The sequence below is a fragment of the Cervus elaphus genome, chromosome 23 (genome assembly GCF_910594005.1).
Source record: "Cervus elaphus chromosome 23, mCerEla1.1, whole genome shotgun sequence".
NCBI classification, from domain to species: domain Eukaryota; kingdom Metazoa; phylum Chordata; class Mammalia; order Artiodactyla; family Cervidae; genus Cervus; species Cervus elaphus.
This window is the reverse complement of record NC_057837.1, coordinates 32,472,618-32,499,585: the sequence shown is the minus strand read 5'-3', so window position 1 is coordinate 32,499,585 and position 26,968 is coordinate 32,472,618. Positions and strand designations below refer to the sequence as shown.

The following is a 26,968-nucleotide window of genomic DNA, read 5'->3' as shown; positions in this document are numbered from 1 at the left end:
CATTCATAAATTATGAATAATATAATGCATACATATAATCATTTACATGATGAGGCATTATATGTAAATGACCAAAACAATGACCCTGACATTTTATCACCAGCTACTCACCCCATGAACCATGGGGGTGTCAGCTTCTTGTTACTGTCTCCTTCCATGTGGTTTATTAAGCTGTGATATATATACTAACTTCCTACCAGGGTAAAAAGAAGGACATATTTGTTTCTAAGAGACAGCTCAGAACTATAAATTGTAAAAGAATAATCAAAGAACACTGAGCTTTTTATGTGAAATTTGTATAAAATGTTAAATTACAGTAATCAAAATAAAGTTAAGTTTCATTAAAGTCCTTAGCTAATATCAGACTCAGATAAAAACAAAAGAAATTCTGATGGGAAGGAATATCAAAAATACCTAGCTACAATGTTATGTGGCAGCCTGGATGGGAGGGGAGTTTGAGGGAAAATGGATACATGTACAAATCTGGCTGCATCCCTTTGCTGCCCACCTGAGACAATCACAACACTGTTAACTGGCTAACCCCAGTACAAAACTAAAAGTTAAGAAAAAACAACAACGAGGCAAAATCAGAATCCAGTAGTTCAAGGAACCAGTAGGACAGAGGACTGGCATGCTGGCTGGCACTGCCATGCTGCACGGGGTCCCAGAGAACCCACTTGCCACCACAGACAGTGATGGCACCCTGCTGCAGTGATGACACCCATCCTGCATTTTTTAAATCCAGTTTTCATGATTACAGATGATCGACGGCACTTGAGGCTTTCAATAGCACTACCCACAAACAAGTCAATAATCAAATTACTTGGGGTAGGAAGCCTGGGCTTGCTGAGTAGGAAGGGCTGGGCTTGCAGACGGTGGCACTGCTCCTTGGCTGAGGGAAGACAGCTGCTCTGGGGGCAGGCTGTAGCTCTGCAGGTGGCTCATCTGGGCGCTCCCTGCGACCAGGTAAGCACCACTCTGAGGTGGGTACACCTAGAACAGTTCCACATAAAACATGTTAGGTTCCCTCTGATTTTAACAGGCATGCTTTCAATTACAAACAGAACAACAATCACATCTCTGAAGTCTTCTAAGTTACTTCTGCTGTCAGGCATCTGAAAAAGTTACTTTTCAGTGACGTGGGCTTCTGATGATTTTTGTTCTTAGGTAAACAATAGCAAAACTCATGTTCCCCTTCATACAGAAGCAGTAAAGGAACTTACCTTTTAATCTGATACTGATATAATCTCTCTCTCCATGTTGATACTGTATCTCCCTAAAAGGAATCCCTGACTCAAGGGACACGAGTTTCAGCAAACTCCAGGAAATAGTGAAGGACAGGGGAGGCTGGCACGCTGCAGTCCATGGGGTCGCAAAGAATCACAGGACTTAGTGACTCAACAATAACAACAAAGGAATCCCCCCAAATGCTTAAGAAAGTGTATTTGAATTCACTGTTTTACAGCAACAGTTCACACTTGTTTCTCGATACCTATCAGAGATATACTAAATATTTCCTAAGTTACAGTTTATTGAACACAGAGCAAGCTAAGCTACCCTTCAAAGTCTGCAGAGTCAGCAGACTTTGTCAAGGGCCTGGACAGTACACGTGTCAGACTTTGTGGACCACGCGGTCTCTGTTGGCACTAGTAAGCTCTGCTCATAGAGAAAGCAGTCAGAAATGATGTAGAAACTGAAGAGAATGGCTGTATTTCAGTAAAAGTTTAAAAAAAGAAAAGAAAAAACAGGTGCAGGGGCTGGATTTTTGCCCTTGGGCCATTGTTTGTGAATCCCTGCATCTAAAAACTGTATTTAAGCCAGAGAGATTCAGGTCTCAAGTGCCTCGCAAATCTTAACATGCATAATATTCTAATTTTCTGCAGTATTCATTAGATCCTTCCATTTCACATGTTTGAAAACTGTTCAGGGATTGCGACTCTCACCAGCTGTTACTGTAAGACGGTAACACCGCCGTCAGGACACAAAATCACCACCATGGGAGTGCCTGTGTTAAAGCCACAAGAGACGCACTACACACAGAGTCCAGAAGGTCTTCACTGTAAACACAGCTACTCCGGCCCTCACAAATCCAATTGTTTGTACTTTGCAAAACCAACAGGAAGGGGTTCTGTTTGTCTGCTGGCTCGCACTGGTATCATGACTCATGGGTAGGTGTTGTCCAGCCCCACATTTCTCAGGTCTGGCTGCTCTTCTTCAGGGTTCTGGCCCCTCCCTTCAGGAGTGGACCTCACCAAAAAAAAAAAAAAATTCACCTGCACAAAGTTTATGGTACTCTGTCTGGATAAAATACAGTGTCTGGTGAACTGCTCCCTACACCCTGCACTTGGTGAGTTTGTGGGAAATGGGCTCTGGAAATAATTGCTGGTGTGACGAGTTTTAAGGGCCTGTGCACATCACACATGTTCCCATGTAAGGGAACAGAAAAAAATCCAGATCAAGGCAGCTCACTGTAAAACTGAAAATGGTAGATACTCACAAGGACTTACTAATATTAAGAAACTGTACTCAGACAGACAAAAACTGTCCTCCTTAACCAGACAATTAGATGTGAAACTTTGAAAATACACAGACATTTGGATCTCACACCTGGATTCAATATGCCTGGGGTAGAGCCAATGCATCTATATTTTAACTTGATGGTGACTGATGTGCACTTCTGCATAAAAATAATTTTTTAGAACAAGAACTATCAGTATAGTTAGCATACTATCCATTGTATTTGTCAAGTAAAAAAGTCTTCTAAACTTTATTTTTACTCTGAACATTACTTTTGGGAAGTTTCACATTTTAAAAAAACATAGCTATTTCAAATAATCTCAAATATATTTGAAAATTTTAAATGAGATGCTTGAGCTTTTAAAAGCTTACCTGAGAACCAGAAACACCAGATGACTGAATATAATACTGCTGATTCTGTAATTTTGCATACATGGAATACATGGGGTCTTCATTCATTAACTTGGTATACAAGGACAGGGCTTCCATCACTTTAACATTCAGTTCTGAGAGTTCTGAATGTTTTCTGAAATATTATACAAGAATGTAAAACATCACTGCTATTTACATGTTCTAAGTAATAAGATGCATCAAAATAGCAAAAGTAGGCAAGAATGGTGTTAAGCAGACACTATTAAAAATGTAACTTGGTGACAAAACAAAATATCCTATAGTTTAACTCCAAGGCAACCACAAGTGTTTAAGATTTAGGTGTTGTGCGGGAAGGACTCGAGCTTATTGCACTTGACTTTACCTCAAAAATCTAGGTTTCCCTCATTAGTAACAGATGGGTCATTTGTGGGGCTTGATGATGCCACTAACAGCAAATATGATTACAACAGTTAACCCTTATTAAAAAAAACAAGACTAGTATCAGAAAGTCACACAAATTCTCACTTTAAAAAGGGGGCAGCGGGGACAGATGGGTTTAATTTCGATTTTCACATCTAGTGGGAAACAAGTGAAAACTGGCATATCTGTAAAAATAAAATAAAAAGGCAGCTCTGTTCCAAGATGCAGCTTAGAGAGCTCTGTAGGGAAGAGGGCACGCAGCACAGGCAGCATACACAGTCTTACCTATCGATATCCTCCAGCTTCTCATCAATGAGAGGCCCCATCTGGTGACACATTGCTAAGACGACAAGATGGAAGAAATATAAGACAACGCAGCAAAAGACAGCAACTCTCTAAAAGATGTCATTTGGAATAATAAAAGTTCTATCAATTAACCTGAGGCCCACAGAACCCAAGACTGGTTTTCCTGGATATTTATAAAATCAATACTTTTGACTGATTGCATTGCTCTCAGAAAACTTTAGTACCAATCTTCATTTTACAACATTTTAAAATGTTGAATAAAATGTTTAATTTGGGTAGAAATGTATAAAAATTTGAATTCTACCACAGGTTTAAACTGCATGTAAACATGAGATTGGTCATAGAAGAGCGAGAAATGTTAACACTGTTTATATTGTCTTCAATTTTATTTAATAATAAAAGCACCCTGTAAGAGAACATTAGATATAACCCTTAATTATTTTTTACTTGTGAGGTAAAAGGAAAACCAGGTTTACCTTCAAGATGAAGTAACTCTGGAAGATCCGGTTGATCATCACTGGGATCTGTACTTTGCAACATCTGTAGCAACTGGTCCATTTTATCCTACAGGAATTAAACAGTTAATATAAAAAGCAACAAATCACTCTGCTACAATGACTTCTCACTTTGCTAATTAGATAATGGATAAACTTGTAATTCACAGATATGAAAACTTCAATTTTGCTTTAATGTATTTACTATCCATGTATTTTCTTTACTACCATATGAAGTCAGAGTGTTGAAAGCTATTTCTTCTTGTTTTCGAAACTGATAACAGAAATTCTCTTAAATAAGAAGAAATAGAGCAACATTTAAACTTACAACATGTGAGTTCATTAATCTCTTATGTCAGGCTAGTGGATTTCCATCTCACTTTCTTTTGGAGCAGCGGTGTAGCCTGGCCACAGTGACAGGTGTACCCTATCAAGCTGGCGTCATTACTTATGACTAACAACTCCCTCACTACTTCTCCACCGGGGAGAACGCAGCAGCTGTTTTATAAGGCACAGCTCGGCTCTACTCCAGCCGTTCCTCTTCTGAGGAGCACCAGAGGGATTTATTCTACATTCTCTTTCCACCAATGTTGCAGCCTGTCATCAAAAAAGGGGAGGATGATTTGTGGTTTCTCTATTCTCCTGGGTGAAAGGCCGGGAGGCATCTCAAGGCAGTGACTCAGACCTATTTCAGAGTCTTTTGTTTTAGACCAACAGAAATAAAGAAGCCATCATGACATAAACACATGTACGCATTGTAAGAGCAGAGATGTATCTATATGTAAGTTTAAAAAAATCAAAATATAGATCTCCTGTACCAAACAATATTACTATAATAATTGCAAACTTTTCTCCATTCATGGTTTTGACAAGATTATACTACTAAGCATAGCTACTTAGGTAAATTATTTAAAGACTATCAATTCGAAGCAAAGTCACCGTGTAAACCAAAACAAAACTTTGTAGTCTGTAGAGAAGGAGAACAGTTTGAGAGATGAACTAATCACTAAGAGTGAAAATGACACAACTATATTAAAAAAACTCTCTTGAAGTCAAAGAATTTCATATTCTGAAATAGATACTACTTTTCAATGTAAAAGAGTCCTAATTTCATTTTAAGTAGTCTAAAAGAGAAGGCACATGTCAGGAAAGTGTCTGAAGTCAAAAAAAGAGAGGAGAGGAGGAGTAAAATGAGAGTCAGCTAACACGTGGGTAACTTCTGTCCTCTTGGTTTATAGAATTCTGTACCCTAATTGAAATTATCTACCAGAGAAATGAGGTTTCTAGGTAGACCCTACATGCATTTTCTTTATTAATATTTATTTATTTGGCTCTGCCAGATTAGTTACAGCACATGAGATCTTTGATCTTGTTGTGGCATGAGGGATCTAATTCCCTGACCAGGGATCAAACCTGGGCCCCCAGTGTTGGGAGAGTGGAGTCTTAGCCACTGGATCACCAGGGAAGTCCCCACACATTTTCTGATGTCATGCTATAGCTAAAGCTGACTTTCCCTGCCCCTATACAGGCTCTGGCTCTCAGCACAGCCTTCAAAAGAGTGCTCTTCGAACTTTAGTCCTCTGTTTCCATAACAGATACTTCCCTCCAAAGAAGGCTAAAAACCAACAAATCCCTTCACATATTTCAAACAGGAATTCTCATTTTTCATCATTAGTTTAAAATGTTACAAAGGATATAACTGCCAAAAAATTAACTACTGAGATTTAAAAATAAAAGTCAAGGACGTCACTAGCAGTCCAGTGCTTAGGACTCCGTATTTCCAATGCAGGGGGCTTGGATTCGATCCCTGGCTGGCGAACTAAGGTCTCACATGCTGTGCAGTGCAGCCAAAAAGTAAAAAGTAAAGTAAACAAATAATAAAAATAAAAGTCACACATTCTTTTGAATTTATCCAAAAAGTCTCATTACAATAGTGTTTGTAACAGCAAAAAAAAAAAAAAAAAAAAAAACCCCACAGAGAACTGAAAACAACCTAACTGTCCAACAATAGAATGAAGTCATGATAAACCCATACTATGGAAGATTAAGCAAGAAGTTAAAATAAGAAAGGACAGCTATACCTACTGACATGGTAAGAAGGGGACTAGAGAGGAAATTTCCAGGAGAATCTTGGCTTGGTCTGTATTATTTGAATTTTTATAACAAAATACATGCATTAATCAAGGACTGAATTTTTTTTTTAGAGAAGAGAAGAAAACCATTTCAACTTCCATATCAAATAAGGTGCTCTCGGGCAGAAAGTCACTTACCTCATCAATGTAGGCTTGTTCTGGTTCTGGTTCTATCGTTTCTACCTGAACTTCATCACTAAATTGTACCGTCTTCTTCTCCGTTTTAACTGAAAAACATGTAACAATTATCTTTTCCATATCATAAATTTACAACTTTATCTTAAAGCACTTTAAGTTCCAGGAAAGAATCTAGGTGTTTGCTATATTCTCTTCAATCTGACAGACTCAATTTAAGGGATACACCGCTAGCAGATTAAGGCAATAATGACAGAACAATACATTATGAAACTGTAAAGACTTCTTAATTTTCTCTTCTAAAGATTTTATGTTTTCCATAACAGATACTTCACTAAAAATAAGAGCTGTATTTCTGGAACAAAGATTAATCACCTATTACAAATGAGAGTTCAATAAACTGCTGAATGAAAAGCAGTTTTACAATGGTATAAATAAACTCTGCTATTTAAAATTAATCCTCTTTTCAAATTACCAGTTCTTTCAAAGAAAAGTCTCTGCTTTTCCACAGGCCATACTCTTTCAATATAATGAATTTGGGACGTGAGCTGTATATTTCCTGCATGCCCCTCAGACTTTTTTTTTAACTAAGGGAATGACATTTAGGCCAGTGGAGAACTTTACAACTGGCCTTGGCAGGGATCTGAGTTTTTCCACTAAATCACTCTGTATTTTTTAGTTACATTATTCTTTGCAATGAAAGGGTGGTTACTAAGGGATCTGCAAACTAGAAGTACATATTTCTCTTGCTCAACAAAGCAATATTTAAAAAGTATTCAATATATCACTAACTAGCAAGTATAAGGTTATGATTTCCACAGCAACTGACTTTCTCCGAAGTAATACTGAGAGGCACATACAGCCTTAAAGAAATGAACTTTCTTTTGGGATCTTTTTATCCATGTATCAATATAGTTGCTTTCCCCAGTGGCTCAGTGGTAAAGAATCCACCTGCCAATGCAGGAGACACAGGTTTGATCCCTGGGTCGGGAAGATTCCCTGGAGAAGAAAATGGCGACCCACCCCAGTATTCTTGCTTGGAAAATCCCATGGACAGAGGAGCCTGGCGGGCTATAATCTATGGAGATGCAAAGAGTCAGACAAGACTCAGCATCTAAATAACAACAAGGCAATGCAGCCAAGCAGGATTCGTAAAAATTAAGATTCAAGGTGGAAAGAGGGCAAGTGGAAAGGGGCAGAATTAAGGAAGGAAAATAATATTTATTAAACCACTAAATGTGCTTAATGGAATATTGCATTTCCCCCAATGAGTCTCCAATACAATCCTCTAAGATACACCCACCCTGTGAATAAGGTGAACAGTGGCTTAGAAAGATTAAACGCCAATCAATGGCAAGGCCTGGACCTGAATGCCCATCATTCTAGCTGCACTAGCCCACACTACTGGAATCCAGCCTGTGACTTTATGCTGAGAACAATAAGTCATATCACTTATATATTCTATGTTACAGAATATAATGGAAAATAGTTTAATCTCCAATACAAGGAATATATTCATCCCACAGAAGTCACAATAAAGAAAAAGTCTACATACACAAGCAATTTCAGCTTATTTCATTTTCCCATGGGAGAAAAAGAGCCACCTGCTATAGATATTTCTGCTTTTTATATCCTGAAGTATAGACACATAGAAAGCTGGGACAGCCCTGCAAGGCAGACTTCCCATCCTAACAGCTGACCCTGCACAAATCTACAGTGTTTTTTCTCTTAGGGGCTAATACTGTTACTTTGTATGCATGCATTATGTTTGTGTACTATGTGTCACATGAGTATAAATATCACACACACACACACATACACACATATATGATAAAGTCCTTTCACAAAATCTTACTACCTCTCCAAAATGTAAACAAGCTAAGTAACTCAGGCATTTCTAATGATACATTAAGTGAAATGGACCTCTATTTCCTCATACAGATCTACAAGGATCTTGCTAACACTCCTTTTCCAAACTTGAGAACTATAACTCCATTACATAAGCTCTGATGCTCTCTTTTAGGTGGTCCAGAGTGAAACACATGAAAATAGCTAGAAAATTCACTTTAAGGTTACTTTGCTATGTGACAGGCAAGAAGGTATCTTTATCCACGTGACATATTGAATCTCATCTGGAATGGACATTCAAGACAATTCTATCCGACAACTAACAACATAAACAAACAAAAAAAAACAAAATCACAGATAAAAACACAAACAAAAAAACCTCACAGCAAAATACAGAAAAGTTCACCATCCTCAGGTGAGGTTAAAAAATGGGCACATTATGCACTGCCATTTAAACTAGGTTCTACAACTTGTTCTTGAGTTTAACAAAAAAGAACTTCATAAAGGAATGGGTATCGGAATCTGTCTGTATTAAAGTGATATAAGACATCCTGACAATAACTAGGAGACAGCACTGTTTTATCCAGGATCTGTGATGTATGTTATTAAAGCCTTCTCTTGAAAGAGAAGCATTTCTGTATTTTCAAAGAAAAGTGTATCTTTACCAATACATAGACACTTATATTTCATTTATTGTATAAACATTTATACAGTCTGTATTCTGGATAAGACTCAGTACCAAGTACTGCTGGAAATAAAAAAACTGAGACAAAGATCTTTTCTTAAAATTCTCATAAACTGAAAAAGACCAAAGCAAATGGTGACTTATAACTCTCTTTGATCTCTTCTATCTGGCATTACAGAAAGATAAGATGAACTGAGACATTTTGCCAAGATAACTAACATACAAAAATCCCTTAAAACTCAAAACATTTCAGTCGCTAATAGAAACCTTTCTAGATGAGAACATATTTCTGTTTCCTTAAACAGAGGAAGAATATGACTTACTCCTGATGATTCAAACTTATCATCAGGAACATTCATCACAGTATTTTGTGGAAATACAGTGACCCGCCTACCAACATTTCGATAGGCTACTGGCAGTTGACATTTCCTGCAATGATTATGCCTGCCCGTAATACCACTCTTCCTCCTTGGCCCCACTTTTTAGACAGTTTCTCCATGTCAGAACGTACTGACATGGTTAGGTATGGTTGCTTCTGAATATCTGACATTAAGTGTAGGAAAGCCATTAAGTTGCTTAGAGGCCACTGCTTTCAAGTTTGAGGCTGGATACTAGTGAAATGAGCTAAACTTAGAACAGGAAGAAATCTCCAGAAGGTTACACCACATTTGTCACACTATTGTCAACTGATGATACCAAAAATACAAGATTAAATTCTACAACACTTCTTAATCTGCATTTCTGCAATGACATATAAATACACAAACATACTTTTTCTTTTCCTAAATAAAAGTCTACAGCCTGATAAACTGATTGGGGAACTGCATTTTTAATAAACACCTTGGAGGCGCCAAGATTTGAGAATTCTTGCTCCAGAAAGCTGAATTTTAGAGAATAAAGGATTACTGTCCAGTGACAGACCAGAAAATACTTACTCATTTCAGGCTCAACAGTGAGATCTGCAGTCACAAAATTCGAGGGGAAGAGCCCCATGCCTTGATGGGTTTCCCCTTTCCACCAGTTGGGGTCACTAAGAAGAACAAAAAAAAGAAAGCTTTACTATAACAAAGAATTCTTATTTTTATTTATCTTTACCTTTTATGGTGTTTAACTTACATCTTAACCAGATGTGAAGCCCATAAGAATCCAACGAAGGAGGAAATAGGTATAGCATTATTACAAACACAAGATGAGGTCTCAGAGAAGACATGAGACTCTAAACACAGTTCTTTTTCATATTTTGGAAAGCTGGTAAATGCTCTGAGGATCTAATATAAGGCTCTGAACTCTCTCCCCTGCAAAAGACAGATCCCCAGACTTCACTGTCAACTTCAGGACTTCTCTGGTGGCCCAGTGGTTAAGAATCTGCCTGCCAACGCAGGGGACATGGTTTCAATCCCTGGTCCAGGGCAACTAAGTCCACAGCTGCACTACTGAAGCCCGAGCTCTAGAGCCCACGCTCCACAAGAAAAGCCACCGCAATGAAAAGCCCACCCACCGCAACTACAGCAGCCTGACCCTGCTCGCTGCAGCTAGAGAAAGCCTATGTGCGGCAACGAAGACCCAGCACAGCCACAAATAAAAAATAAATATTTTTTTAAAAAACTGTCAACTTCAGGTGGTTCATAGGCTCCAGCCTAAGAATCTTCTGTAACAAGATAGATGGTAGACTCTGAATCCAGACCTCCATTTCTAAATCAGTGTTCTTTGCAGCACATATTAGCATATTGTCCACCCACAAGAGAACACACATGATACTAACATCCCTAGGAGCACAACGTTCACAAGGAACACAATCCCCAGTGCATCCCCATGCTCACCACTGGATCCCCAGGGCCTACGATAAGGAAAGCTAGCCAGCCCTCAAGAAATATTTTTTGAATGAATGAATGATCAAGGTTTCATGCAACTTCCAAATAACCAGCGCAAACTACTTCACTTTCTTTCACTCAAGAAAACATATTAGTATGCAAGTGTGATACTAGAGGAATAATCTTAGATCTATTTGAACTGATCTTCAAAAACCACTTGCAATAAATTTTAGCACTTCATTATGAGTAACAATCACCAGTAGTTATCTTCGAGTAAACATAAAACTGTAGTAAAAACAGAGATGCACTGTATCATCTGATGATATAAATTAATTCAATATACTATATATTTCTTATAAACTCCATAAATGCATATATATTTAGTGCATTTTCTAAAATCTTAACTTTTTTACTAATTTAACAGTGTATAGTATCAGATAGAACCAAAAATGAACAGAGTAAACTAGGCCTCCAAAACAAATAAAAAGCATTTAAGTGATAGATGAGAAAAAAATTAAACCATAAAATACAAATCCAGACAGTATGACACAAGCAAAGCAACCAACTATCCTACAGAGAAAATACCTGAGTCAATATTTGATTTTTTTATGTTTGATAAGGCAGTCAGCAGGAATAAATGAAACACAGAATATATTATGTATCTTCAAGTGAATATTCAACATAATAGTAACCATCACCTGTCATCAAGAACTGTAATAATTTCTCCAGCTTTAAAAGTCAGTTCATTATCTTCAGCAGCTTCAAAGTCGTATATAGCACGAACTTTCCGGCCTTCATGTTGATGGTTAGTTAAGAGGTTGGATGTGCTTGGATACAAAGTGGAAAGGGTGGTTGACTGCTGCCTTTGTTCCTTCAGGGATAACTCAATGGCTGGAAAATAATGGGTTTTAAAAAAAAGACCCAAAATGTTAATACACCCAACAATCCTAAGAAGTACAAAAAGATATCTGAGGGTAAAAAGTATTCTTCTTTCAATAAGGTAGTGGGAAGCTAGAACATATCCTGATATAATAATAGTGAACAAAAATAATGACATCAATTGTATTCATTTGTTCACACCTAAAAGTTTAAAAAAGAAATAAGCTAACAAAACAACTGAAGAGCATGATAGCTTTTTTTAACTGAACAGGTACAATTTAAAATATTCTTGGTAATAAAGTGATATAAACTCAAATCTGTTTTTTTTTTATTTAACTACAGATATTTTATATTTTCTTTCATCTTCTCATTGTATTTCTATCGCTTAAGTTTACCAAATAATAATCAAAATCACTTTGGAAGTCAAAAGTCCCAAGCTGGAGTCCTTCACTGGGGGCTCATTAAACAGAAGTCTCAAAGATAGCATTTGAGAGCCTGTGTTTTATTGTTCCAAAGGTCATTCTCAGGTAAGCAGTCTAAGAACTGGAATTTGGAAACAAATGCAGTAAAGTCTCACCTAACTAACACTCCAAATAAATCTGAAATGTGTCTGCTCTATCTCCTCCCCAGTGCAGGCCATCACCACGTCACTCAGGCTTTGTAATATAATCTTAATAAATTGACTATGCCACTTTCAATTCAACACATAACCCCTTCTTCCCTGCCACCTCTCTTCCAAATGAATAAAAGACCAGATGAGAAAATAAAGCTTTAAAATTAACATAAGAAAAAATAGGAAATCAGGATCCTGGGAGAGAGGGAAATATCTTGACATTAAAAAAAAAAAAAAATTGTAAAAGAAAAGCAAAAATTTTGAATACATCAAAATTTAAAACTTGTTTAATACAACATGCCATTATCAAAGTTAAACTATAAGCCAAAACCCAAGAGTAAACATCTACAATAGATATAACAGGCAAATGCTGATATCCAAAATAAAAATTTTGTATACAGCATTACTAGGAAAAAAATATAGAAAAAGAGACAATCAAAACAGTTAATAAACATACAAAAAAGGACTGAACCTCACTAGTAATCAAGAAAATAAAAATTAAAATAATTAGGTATCATTTCAAACCCATCAGATTCACAAAAATTACTCTGACAACAGCAAATGTCATCGTGAGACTAGAAATAATAAGTGAATAATAAGAGCTTTCATACACTGTGGATGGGAAAGGAATACCACAACTACTTAGCAAAGTTGAAGATGTACCCACTCCATAAGTCAACCATACCACAAAACGATCTTTCACACGCGCACACACACACACTGAAGAACATGAAAAAGGATACTCAATGCTGCATATGTGTTATAGTAAAAGAAATCAGAAAATCCAGATGTCCATCAGTAGGAAGGAAGATAGGTTATAGCAGGTGTTTATTAGAACCTAAAGCAGGTGCTAATACTGGAATATTATACAGCCGTTAAAACAAATGAACGACATACATACCTCAGTATGAACAGATCTCAAACATCACATGAAAAAAACAAGTTGCAGGTGGTACCTAGAGTACAGTACTTATGAAAAAAGAATTTGCTGGAAACAAAAAAGTATTTGGTATAATTTATGGATACACAGATAGTATAGTAAAAATATTATAGAAACAAGACTGAACAGACATACATGACAGTAGCTGCCTTGGAAAAGGAGAGGAAAGACGTGATACTGAAGAGAGGAACAGAGGAGAACAAAGCAGATTTCAGCTTTGGCTATGAACTCCTATTTCCTTTATTTTTAAACATCTCAGGGGGAAAAATATCAAGGAAGAGACCTATCATCTTCCCAGGGTCAGGGACTTAAAAAATGTACCTTTCGCTAAATCTTCCTCTTCTTTTTTGTTAGCCGCAGTACCAGGATCCTTGGCTACCAGAGCTGGGCTTGCTTTAGCTTGCTCTGCAGCCTAAAACAGAAAAAAGAAATGATATTTGAAAGCTGTTCTCAAATTTTCCTACTCCAATTAATCTAAGAACTCACAAGACCCCTCCTTGAATCAATCCACCAGACTTCTGAATAAGAAAGAAATCCAAGGGGAAGAAGTCTCCACTTTGACAGAAGACAGAGCTGAGGCAGGACTGCAGAAAACAGACTGAGCGTTCATTTCTTAGGGATGACAGAACAACCACACTTTGCCAGGTGAGTGAAAAGGTGACACTAGAGGCAGACAGTATGCAAACCAGCAAACAGAGGCTAGAGGAGATCTCAACATTTCTGGAAAATTTTACAACCAGAAAACAGGGTGCGAGGGGAAAGGAGATGACTACTTTAAAAACAAGTAGTTTTTAAAACATCTAGACAAGAGTTATATTTTGTTGTTTCCTTCCAGCTCAGAAGTCAGGAATCCAGATTTCTATATAATAATATAAATGCTCATAAGATTATACTATTTTCTAAACTAAAATACTAGTAGTCAATGTTGACAGTATATTATTGTTCATCTTAAACTATTTTGTAAATAAAGTAGAGGACAAATAAACACACACACACACTGATTCATGCTTATAGAAGTATAAAGCTTCCAAAGCCTTAATGACTGCTTGCTTTTTGTGTGGCCATCAAGGAGAATTAGACTCCAGTCTCGTTCTTCACCCATTCTATCATTTACCAGAACTGCTGGCACGCGCGGGCACACGCGCACACGTGGGCACACGCACACACACACACACAAACACACACACATGCATGCACACTTTGACGCCTCTGACACACACTTGCTTCTACTCATAACGTCTTCCCCTCTAGCTCCTTATACTACATCCACATTTTTTCCTACTAAGTTTCAACCCACAAGTCAGGGAACAGCTAAAATATCACTTTCTCAGTGAAACATTCCTAAACCCTCTAAGTAAGCATTCCCTTCTCTGTATTCCTCTGATTTTCAACAAGGTCCTATGACATGGGTAGTTAAGAAGGCAGGCTGTGGAGTCAGGCCAATGTGGTGTACGTCCCAGATGTACCACCTTCTAATGCATGAACCTGGAGCCCATAAGCCTCCTTGTGTCTCACGTTCCTCCTCTACAGAATGAGGCTGCTTACATGTCTATCCCCATAACCAGGATGTGCGTTCCTTGTGGGCTGTTGTGGCAGTTTAGTTGCCAAGTCATGTCCAACTCTTTGTGGCCCCATGGATTGTAGCCCACCAGGCTCCTCTGTCCATTGGATTTTCCAGGCAAGAATACTGGAGTGGCTTGCTGTTTCCTTCTCCAGGGGATCTTCTCCACCCAGGGATCAAACCAGGGTCTCCTGCATTGTAAGCAGATCCTTCCACCAACTGAGCTACCAGGGAGACTCCTTGAGGGTATACGGCCCTAAATATTATAAGCCGTGATTGTTGACTAAATGAAAGGCAAAATATTCAACATTATAGCAAATACAGCCTTCACTTAATATATTTTATAATGTCAAACAAATGCACGAGGGCTTCATTTTTAGGAAAGCTGATAAGAAAAGAGCTTTTGGACTCACTGAATAGAACATTAAGTATTTCCAATCTGACCCACCTCTAGCTGCAACCTTCCCTGGATAAAAATGTTTTAATTATCACACACCTCTTAACATTGAAGGTATGCTTCATCAGAGATAATCTTTTTCCTTATATATGCTTTTTTTTTTTTTTTTTCACAATTTAGTGACTTTCACAAAATAGACATATAGATTTTTTGTGGTCTGTGAAGGGATCTCTACTGGTCAAGAAGGAAACGCAGAACTGAGCTATATTAAGCTCTACATTCCTGAACTGCTCTCTTTTCAAAGTTCCTTTCTATCATCAGGTTCCAAGTATAGCAACGCTACTTGTCTTATTAACCAGTCAAACGTAGTAGCAGGGCCAGCATCACTTCTCCCTCGAGGTCAAAAGTTAGTGCTACGAGAGAATCAAAGCAGCAAGAGTCAGGTGACTCAGAATGACTTTTCTTAATATTTTTACATTATTTTCTCCTGTACCTGGATGAAATAACATACTTAAAAAAAAATATCCTCATGTTTCCAGAGGTTTTTGTTAAATATGCTAACAAATATCTAGTCTGACTAAAATGCAGTAAGCATAAGCAACTAAGTGGCTGTAAAATTGGTAGGGACTTCTGCAGTTGATTCCAGATGACAGATTTTTTTTTTAATTAAACAAGGAGCTCTTTACAAACAGGATTTTCAATAACAAACAAGCTCTTCAGAAACTACTATTTAAAAAAAAATAGAAAACACCATTCTACCTCATCATAGTTTATATGCATTTTACATATTTCCTGTGGGTGAAACACAGCAGCTGTAACAGAATGAGCTTTCACATACTTTATAACATGTACATGAAAAAAAGAAAAGTCACTCTTTCCTACTGCTAATCTACATCTTGAATCTTCTGAACAAGACAGGAATCCCATGTCTACACCCATCAGTACGTAAGCAGTCTTCCCAGTGTTCACTCCACTTCTTGTCCTTCAAATCCTAGTCCGGACAGACACATATCTACTAACCTCAATAGCAAACGGAAGGCAGGATCATGTAGTGGAAAGAACACTGGACTGAGAGTTGGAAGGCCTGTTCCAGCTCTGTCAACCACTAGCTGTGGCCCTGGGCAAGTCACTTAACCATTCTGGGGCTCAGTACCCTCATCTGTAAAATGAGGGGATTAGATTAGAGGATCACGAGAGTGGCTCCCACAACTACCTGAGACTTGAGGTTAACCCAGCAAAGCTATGGATCCATCCGATCATTAACTCTTCTTCCTTCTCTTAAAGGAGTGCAGTTTTCACTAGCACCGAAAGTTGTCCTCAAGAGCAGTGTTGCTCAGACGCTAATGTGCACACAGTCATCGGGGATCTTGTTAAAATGGAGCTAATGAAGCCACTGCATGGTGTGTTCCACACGAGTGAGATGAGAGTTCTAATAAGCTTCCTGGTGATGGTGACTACTGACGGTCCACGAACTGCACTGTGAGCACCACTCTCTAGAACAGGTTCTCAAGGCACACAAACTGACATTCTACCAAGTAGCTACACTCTTCCTTCTCCACAGTGAGGACAGTCTTTGGTAATTAAACGCTGCTTCTGCTGTCATGTTATTATACCGTATCTTGGATTATTCTGCATAAAATTATTCCTTAACTACAGAGATTTAGAAATTATACTGAGAGTAGTAAAACGAGCTATCAATTATGAATGACTACTTCTCAAGACATAATTTATCACTGTAAAATTAGTCATAAGCTAAATTTTTTTTCAAGTAAAAAGAAAAATATCCTTTTCTTCTTTCATTTCCAGAATATATTTCTGGATCTTCACATCTCAAGAGTACTTTGATAAATCAGAAATGCCTTAAGAAGAAGGTCTAGATGAATCACTTCATAATTCCCTTGAAACGGCCAAAACCCTGAATGCAAGCCCTTCACAACTAAGCATTTCCCAATCGTGTTTTCACACCACTCATTACATTCCAGCCCAAGCGGTATAGTGGGGCAAGACAATACAGTAAGTTACCAGACATTTTAAGCCTGCTTAGTCAAGTGGGCATCCTAAATAATGGTTACCCACAAAAGAAAAAGAATAAAAACATCCCCTTTCATTTTTTTTTTCCTACATGACATAAGTTAGAGATTGAGCCCATTACATAAATAATTTTTTTAAGGCAAATTAAGCTTTTCAGTCAATCATATTTATTAGGAAGAAGAAAGAAGACTTCTGTGCTGGTCAGTTCTTATTAACGGGAAAGATGTTTTATGTGTTTCTCCTCCTAATGACCCCTTTATATCTCCCTCCCATTTTAATACAGGTGTTCATAAATTTCATAGTCCAAATAACCTCTAAACACATCCTTAAATTTTAAGGAAACATTATTTTAGAGCTGTCATTCTTTGTAGATAAAATTACAGCATGAAGAGCATTTAACAAGAATGTCAGTACTAACTAATAAAGCAATTTGCTCTGTATCATTAAAATTATATTTAAAAAAAATCTTAAATAACAAAACAGTTAATTCATTTAAAAAGAAGAAACAGTGGGGAAATGGAAGTTGGAAAACATTAGCAATCCACTATATATTCTTTTTGGCACCTTTATATGCCAGATTATAATTATTAATAAAATTCCTCTGGAGTATAAACAACTACCTGGGTTTGGAAGAAAAAAAGAAAACCTCAAATAAACACAGTTAACTTCAGAAACAAATGTAGCACACACAAATGTCTATAAAATACCTGAGAGCCAATAGCTGGAAACGTAACACCCTGTTCCTTCAGGTTCTTAATCATTGCTGATATTAGACTAAGCTGTGGATCATTCTTGAATTCATCTGTCCATTCAACCATAAGAGCCTTCAATTTTTCACACACTTTAGGATGACCCTGAAAAATAGAGAAAAAAATTTAACAAAAAATCACTTTCTGTTTAGTGATTTAATACAGTATTTCAGATCTCTTTTTAAATCATAAATTATCCCTAACTATAGGTGACACATAAGAAAACACAGATGGTTACTAGAAATAAGCCAGTTTTATTTTCATATTATGGGAAAAAATAGATGATACCATCACATATGTCACATCAAACCAAAACATTAGATATAGAGTTACTTATTTTGGAGGTCAGAAAGATAGGACTTTTCAGAGTATTTTACAACTAAGAGTATTTCAGGGTCTTTTACTAACTCATATTTTACTGCATATGAGGAAGACAGGAAAATCTATTTTCTTTTTTTCAGACCAATAAAAAAATAAGTTGGAAAAAAGAATAAATAGTACAGTTCTTTAATTCCTAATTCCTAATTTTTAATATGCATGACTGTGTTTTCCTCCAATTACTTAATTATCTGAGCCCTGGCCTGAGGCCCACTACTGTCCATATTCCTGGAAACTTCATTTCTTCAAAACAGCACCTCCCTCTTAAATATAAAACCAACAAGTTCACTACAAAATATCTGCAAAATAAAGTGAAGTTCTTTCTCCTATATGCACCTGCTTGCCTTTCAATGCAGTTGTTTATATTACTAAGTACTGAGCACATATCAATTAAAGAAAATATTATATTAGAATCTCTTCATAAATAGCTGTACATTTTGAATGGACATTCAAGACATCAAAAGAATAGTAAAGAATTAGTTTTAAAAAAAAAAAAAAAGACCTAAATACAATATAACTAAATAACTGAATAAAGTAGCACAGGAGAAAATTATCACATAACCATAATGTATTAAAAGAAGATCAGAATTTTAAATTATCTCACTTCTTTACTGTTTCGTACTAAAATTTGGAAATGCTCATTTTTAAAAAAAAAAACCATGAAGCATTTTCTCTTTTAACATTAAAAATAATTTTTCTTAATAATTACTCCACCCACCACCAAGAAAGGCCAGAGATAACTACATGAATTTTTATGAATGCATGAATTTTTACTGGGAAAACTTACATATTATTTAGTAATTAAATTTTTAAAATTCCTTCAACTGCTGGATTTGAATCCTTTACATTTTGTTAAGCAGATAATCTCTGTGCCCAAAGTAAACTGGTACCTTTTAATCAGACAGAAAAATGCATATTTTTCATCAGAAGAAAGGAATGATGAAGAAAAAAGGTTAAATGTATCTTAATTTGGCTTCACCAAAACCAACTCTCCAAGTTATATAAATATGTAGTCTCCTCAGCAAACCTAACATGGACTTATACATGGGATAAACATATCCTAGAAAGAGCTAAAAAAACAAAAACAAAAAAACACAGAATAGTCCTTTGTGATTTAAAAAGGTGAAGAACTGAACAATAAAATACACGTAAAATGCATGAAGAAAGAAGACAGTCTTAATTCATTTCTGGAAATAATGTTCTTTACCTTGTTTAATACGTTGCTTACTTCACTAGCAAAATCTCTCGAACATACTTCTAAGTGAAAAATTTTGCCACAGTTTGAGACACATGCTCCTAGAAGCTAAAAGGATAAAATTGGAAGTTAAAAGGGCTTGATTTTGGCAGACAATTTTGCTGTAGATCTTAAAACAAAATCACTCACGGTGAGAGCCTGCATAGCCACATGAGGATCTTTATGGTTTACCCTCCTCATAATAGACCGAAGACAATCTTTAGGTCTAAAAAATGAAAAGTGTAACAATTAGTTGTATATTCCACTTCCCCCTCCCACCTTAACTATAAAAGGCAATAAGTTGTGATACAAAATGGGAGAACCTGGTAGAGAATTTTAATTTTTATTAATGACACAACTGAAAAATTGTACACTAAAAAGTTCCTTCAAATTTTTCAACTTAGCAATCATAGACTAGGCACTTGGGGCTAATTCTGGTTGGAAAGTTTTGAAAATAAAATGACAGATCAAGAGTTTTACTTCTAGTCATGACAGAATAAGTGGAACTCCTGTTGTAAATAATCAGAAAACTGAAAAAATATATTTAAAATACACTTGAGACGTTAGGCCACAGGTAGCACAGAATGATGATCTGTAAGAATACAAAATAGATAAACCAAACATTTGCTTCAATTTTCTACACAGGGGCACTGCAGATACTGGAACAGGCTTTCTGTCTGCAGGCAGTTTCTGGATCTCAGTGCAGAGAAGGTGATCCCAGGAAGACAGCGGTGATCTCACTGAGTTGAGGGGACAGAAATCAGGATTTTAGCAGGCTAATTTCTGCACTTTTGAAAAGCATGTTGACAAACACAAAATTATCACTTCAAAGCATGACAGAGGCCAACTATAAAAAAGATTATCTGAATACTAAAACTGAAATCATTAAAAAATAATGATCCAAAGGTGATTCAGCACTATGATTACTTTTTAGAAAATAATTCCCAATACTTGCTTTACCACCAAGTTTTAAATGTATTGTTCATAAATCACATTAAAAAAAAAAAAAGAATCTAAACTGCAGGGACTTGTGGAAAGGAGGCTGGAGAAAGACACTTTGAAATGGATCTTTTACTTTTTATTTCACTCATTTCTATACTGCTGAAACATTTTACCACAGCCAATTTTAAAAACCAAAGCAAAGAACGTCTGACACCAAAGTATAGTTTGCTATGGCAACCATAAAAAGGATAATGCCAAAGAGGAAAGTGAAGTAGGATATGCTTGAGTCCTGATAAATACTTCATATATGCTAACAAAGCAATATCTTTTTAGATACATTAAGCTAAAAGAATAATCCATTCAGAGTTGTACATAAAACCGGTGCTATTAAACAACAGAAGTGACCCACAAAACACTAAACTACCTCATTCTGTTCCGTGTTTTTTTAATTCATCTTCTCAGTATTTCCACAAGATTATAAGCAAAACACAGAAGTGAAACTGAAGTATATATATACACATACCATTATTAAATGTTACTATGCAACAAAAAATTATGGCTAAAATAGTTTTCAAAAAGGCTTAAGAGTTATGTGATCTTATATGTATACTTATAGCAGATTCACACCGTTGAACACAGCAGAAACACAACATTGTAAAGCAATTATCCTCCAATTAAAAAAAAACATCCTATGAAAAACCATAAAAAAGAAAAGAAGAAAGAGTTATAAGTGAATTTAAAGTAGGCGTCCTCTGGTCATTATCCTCTGTTGATGATAAATGAACGTGGACTACAAACACAGCATCTGTACAATTTATCACCTATACGCATGCCCCTCTGAGAGTGAAAGGCGGTGCTAACCAGGCATAATGTATGCAGACAGTGAAACTACCCAAGGCAAACTGGATGCGTGGTCACCCCAGCCAAAATTATATTCATCCAGACATTATCTTTTTATGCATAGATCTCGGACATGTAGTTCATATCAGAGTGAGAAAAAAAAGGCAGTACTTGCATCAAGTTGTGGCTTCTAATGTCTTTTCCTTAAATCATAGGCCAGATAAGAAAACAGGCCTTTCACAAATGCACACGGCTGCCTCAGCATGTGTCAGCTCTGATGAACTAAAGCATCAAAGTCAGTTTCTTTATTCACAACATTACTCCAATCCACCTCAACACACTGCACTGTAGGCTTCAGAGAAAAGACAGCTTTAGGAGGGGGTCCCTGTCTATCCTCTCACCCCACACCACTCTCGTCATTTAGGTGCTATGCCTTCAACACGGCCGATGCTCAAGAAAAAGTCACTGAGCCAAAAGGAACAAACGCTACTTTTCACTGTTGTACAATAATTAGTATTTTGAATAACTAAATAATCTTCACTATAAAGCTCTATTTGTTACCAACTTCTGCATCTTCCACTGAGTTTGCTTCCCGTGTGGAAAATGTACATGCTCTCACAAAATTTATTTCTGAAACTTGCATGGTAAGGGAAAAATGCACAATAAGAAGTGTGGCGAGAAGGACAGGATGTGAAGAAAGAGACTGATGGTACATACAAGATGAAGTATTTTATAAAACTGCCTGCTAAGATAAAATCTGCATGTGCCTTTAGAGGGGACTACCAACAGATTCCACCACCAATCAGTTAAATCCTGATGTCTCTCAAAACCCTTCCTCAAACCCCATTTTCGTATTTGAAAGCAATCTGTAAGACTCATCCACACTTTTCCTTACCTTGGGGTGGAAAAAACAAAAAGATAGGAGGGATCAAGGATACAGATGAGAACAAGGAAAGAACTCTCCCTCACCTTTTCCAGTCCCAAATAATGCTCTTAACTTAGACATGATAAATGGCCACAGTGTAAATCACACCACTGTAAAATGTAAAGGAAGCATATTGTTTCCTGGGTTTCCAAAGTCAGGATATAAGGCAAACATGGCGATTAATCAATTTTCCTTGCTAGGGAGTTCCTGTTGGAGCACATATCCTGCCATCTCTCAAGTATGCGCAATACGGGCAACTTCTCCTCAATTACTGAAGCAAAACTGCTATGTTGTACACCAAGCGAAGAAGATGGCTGGTATATGTAGGGCCATGTTTAAAATATGGATACTCTGAACAATCACACTCAGTGTGGGGAGATATTCACACTCTGTAAGAGAAACGGGACCTGAAATTGTGAGACAGCACACAGAGTTCACTCAGTGGACAGGAGACCAAGTTTTCAGGGAAAATAAAATGGAGGGGGCTGCAAACGAACACAGTTACGTTCGGGAAGCTAAACATGCATACAATGCAATTCACAGGATCAAAGAAAACTAAAACTAATTTTGCAATCCTGCAATTCTCTTTTCAAAGAACAATGAACTTTCAAATCTCTTTGAAGAGCCCTGAGTACATTTCCAAAATTGTCACATTATTTATAAATATCTATCTACTTGTAGGTATGTTGTTGTACAGTTATGACAGTTAAACAGCTCAACATTTGTCCCTGGTTATCAATTAGTGAGATTACCTGAAAAGGTCTTTCCATTAATATATAAGGAGAAAGACAAAAATATTCAATGATATTGCTGGATAAAAGAAGTCAAGCTTTAAGAGATCTTACACTTTGTACAACTTTTTAAAAGTCTCTTATTTCAAATATGTCTCATCTCTACATCTCAGATGAAAAGTACTTTTGTACCATAAAGATATCAGGTTCAACTGTAATGAGATTTCATATGCTTGAGTAAATTATTACCATTCAAAGAGCAGTGAATTTAAATTCTAATTACTGCATCTATTACTAAACTTATGATTTCAGATCAATCAACTTTTCAAAATGAGAATACCACCTCTATATTATTCCCCTCATGGGGCCTGACAGAAGAACAATAGGGCATTTCCCTTAAAGTATTGTAAATATAAAAGAAAAACAGTTTTAAAAAAAAAGTAACAGTAATAACAATCCATAGTACAACTCACAAATGTGCTTGCATGGTTAACCTCTCATCACCTTTGAGGCAGGACTGAAAAGGTACAGAGCTACTAGCTGTGTGTTTCTAAATAGGGGCAGAAAAATTCTTGTGATGTAAGACTATCTGGTGTATCACATCTCTGGCCCCTGCCTAATCGATGTCAGTAGTAACCTCCTGTCACTGTGAGAACCAAAACCATTCCTAACAGAGCGACACCACTGGGCTGAGAACCACTGCTAGACAAAAGCGGCACTGTGATTCAGGAGAAAGAGATGCAAGGCCTGACAGACCTCATCTGTAAAAGGGGACTTCGACACTTCCTGTTCAGTATGTTATTACATTACTCCCAGAATCGTGCCAGGGACTTAGAGACACTCGATGTGAGTTCTAGAAAGCACACACGTGTCCTATTCTTCTCCTGAGTTTTACTTCTACAGCTTTAGCTTTCAAAGCTATTTTAGAGTGATTTAAACTTTACATTTTCATTTTATATGCTATAAAAAGTACTTTACCACAAACTATAATTCAAGGATATTGTAGAGTGGAGAGTGAATATACATATGCATACTTTTACAGGTCTTAGTACCTAGCAGGCATACACTAAAAGAGATGAGAACTCAAATCTTTGCTGATCAAAGTGAAAAAAAAAAAAAAACTTAACAGAAAAGATAAACCTGCTTGGAATACTAAAGGGAATCTAATTTACAGGATGACTTTCAAAAGCATAAAGGCATTACATTAACAATAAGTTTAATATAAAATACAAAAGAAATCTGAACTGAAATGAATAACTGTATACTCAATGTCATATTCAAAGTGCACATGTGATTTGTAACATACATTACATAAAACACAGTCTACACAGCACAAGGGGAAAAGCGCAAAACACTGAACATAAATAATCAAATTCTCGATTCTGAGCTTATTAAATAGGTATTTCTTATGAGATGACCAATGGAACATGAACAACAGTATACAAATAACGTTATCCGGTTAGTGAAAGAACGAGTTCATGTTCCAGAAGGACTTCACAGAAACAATGAGGATTAACGGAAATGCAGGTAACACTCACTGAATTCTTAAACTTAGTATGATATTTGAGTTTCCCAGATCATTTAACACAGAAGTATATATCAGTCAAACAAAACACAAGGTTATATCATGTATGGGAGAAAGAGGAATCACTAAAAACTTAATAAAATCAGTATGTCTTACATTTGTTGTTGTTTTTCAATTGCTAGGTGGTATTCAACTCTTGCAACCCCATGGACTGCAGCCCTCTAGGCTCCTCTGTCCATGGGATTTCCCAGGCAAGAATACTGGAGTGGGTTGCCACTTCCTTCTCCAGGGGATTGTCCTGACCCAGGGATCGAACCTGTGCTTCCTGCACTGGCAGGCAGGTTCTTTTGCATCTGAGCCACCTGAGAAGCCCATTTTATATACATTACCATGTGTAAAATAGCTAGTGGGAAGCTGCTTACAGCACAAGGAGCTCAGCTCAGTGCTCTATGAAGACCTGGAGGGTGGGATGAGCAGGGGAGGGAGGCCTCCGAGGGAGGGATGCACATATACACATACCTCACTCACTTCGCTGTACGGAACACTGCAGAGCAATTTTAAACACCAACTGAAAAAAAACTGGTACGTCTTACTTAGTTCATGATTTTGACTTTTAAATAACCATGCACCATAGGTACTTGAGGACTCAGCACAAAGAAGTGAGAAGAAACATAAAATTGGTAAAAATAACCTGAGTAAAGAAACCTGACTTCCAATTTGCCTCTACAACTTTCAGACAAGTCACATTAAAATCTCAGTGCTTTAGTTTCCTCATCTGTGAAATGATCTCAGGAGTCATGAGGACTCTGTAGATCCTGTTCTACTGAATACACGGTGGTTTAAAAAATCATGTAAAATACAAAAGGAAAATCATTGTCTGGGGCAAGTAAAGACGGAAATATCAGATCTAATCAGACCCACGTCTCCACTGCCTGGTCAAGGTCTTGGCACCTACAGCTGTTGCCAATTTCTCCTGAATCATCATATCACTTTCCCCTTACAAATGGTTTACCTCTTCAGGGTACGCCATTGTTATAATACAGTTTATTTTGAAAAAAGAAATTTACCATCAAACCAGCAGTTACAGGCTTCACTTAAATAGCAGCAAAAAGGACAAAATGAGCTTCTCTAGTGGGTCAGTGGTAAAGAATCTGCCTGCCAATGCAGGGAATGCAGGTTCAATCCCTGGGTCAGGAGGACCCTCTGAAGGAGAGCATGGCAACCCACCCCAGTATTCTTGCCTGGGAAATCCCATGGACAGAGAGGCCTGGTGGGCTACAGTCCACGGTGTTGCAAAAGAGTCAGACAAAACCTAGTGACTAAACAACAAAAGGATAAAATACCTTATTAAAAAACTTCACCAAAAAATGAATGAGATTTGTTAACAGGAAAACATTAAAACACTATTAAAAGATACAAACAGAAAGATATGCTACATTCTCAGACTGGAAAATTTTAATATCAAAAATCTATTCATTTACAACTAAGCCCATTTAAAAAAAAAATAGTTCTGTTCATAAACTAGCCAAGCCAATCCAAAAGTTTATGTGAGGACAGTAGAAAGGGACAAGAATATTAAGAAACTGTAAAAAAAAAAATAAGAAAACCAGCCCTGACAAGTATTAAAATGTATTATAAGGTTTTAATAATTAAAACCACATGGTAGCAGCACATGAATAGATACATGCCAATGAGACAAAAGAGAATTTAAAAAAAATCCAAATACATAAAGCAATGTAATATATAAAAGCAGTATTTCAAATCAGAAAGGACAAAGATCATTCAATAAATAGTGCTGAAATTTTGAGGTAGCCAAACAGAAAAGAATAAATTTAGAGCCATACCTCAAACTACATAATAAATTCCAAATAGATCAAAGACTTAAACGTAAAAAATGAAATCACAACTACAAGAGACTTTGGAAGACAGTTTGCCAGTTTCCTAGAAAAGCCATGTACAGTCCTATCATACAATGCAGCAAGCATGCTCTTTGGTACTTACCCAGTTTTTAAAAGTCTATGTTCGTACAAACAAACAAAAAACCTGCACATGCTTTCACACCAGTTGTATTCACAATCACCAAAACTGGAAGCAATCAAGATATCCTTCAATAGGTGAATGTACAAACAAACTATAATACATTCAGGTGAGGAAATATTATTCAGAAATAAAGAGAAATGAGCCAGCAAGCCATGAAAAAACACAGATGATGCTTAAATGCATTTTGCTAAGTAAAAGAAGCCAGTCTGTAAAGGCTATATATACTAAATGCTCCTAATTGTACATTTTGGAAAATGGGAAATTACAGAAATAGTAAAAAAGAAAAAATAATAATAATAATTGGTGGTTGCCAGAGGTTCAGAGAGAAAGGGGAGGGATGAATAGGGGGAACAGAGGACATTTTAAGGTTGGTGAAGCTACTCTGTGGTGATCCTGTAACAATGGTGTACGTCATTATGGACTTATCAAAACCCATAAAACTGTACAGTATAGAGTGAGCCTT

At 36.7% G+C, this 26,968-nt stretch overlaps 1 protein-coding gene across 5 annotated transcripts in view; it reads right to left on the bottom strand.

Annotated features, from left to right (window-relative positions):
- The window catches only part of STAM (signal transducing adaptor molecule), a 61,415-nt gene that overhangs the window by 11,711 nt on the left and 22,736 nt on the right, over positions 1–26,968 (bottom strand). For all 5 annotated transcript variants that reach the window (XR_006336932.1, XR_006336933.1, XR_006336934.1 and 2 more), the window contains 11 exons: positions 19,653–19,728; positions 19,476–19,571; positions 17,849–17,995; positions 13,474–13,564; positions 11,419–11,611; positions 9,845–9,939; positions 6,380–6,468; positions 4,092–4,179; positions 3,595–3,649; positions 2,890–3,043; positions 824–993 (listed from right to left, as the gene is read on the bottom strand). Coding sequence is in view for 2 of the 5 variants with exons in the window: in XM_043883282.1 (XP_043739217.1) it covers positions 824–993; positions 2,890–3,043; positions 3,595–3,649; positions 4,092–4,179; positions 6,380–6,468; positions 9,845–9,939; positions 11,419–11,611; positions 13,474–13,564; positions 17,849–17,995; positions 19,476–19,571; positions 19,653–19,728 (1,254 nt within the window). In the remaining 3 variants the exon portion in view is untranslated. The remainder of the gene's footprint in view (positions 1–823; positions 994–2,889; positions 3,044–3,594; positions 3,650–4,091; positions 4,180–6,379; positions 6,469–9,844; positions 9,940–11,418; positions 11,612–13,473; positions 13,565–17,848; positions 17,996–19,475; positions 19,572–19,652; positions 19,729–26,968) is intronic.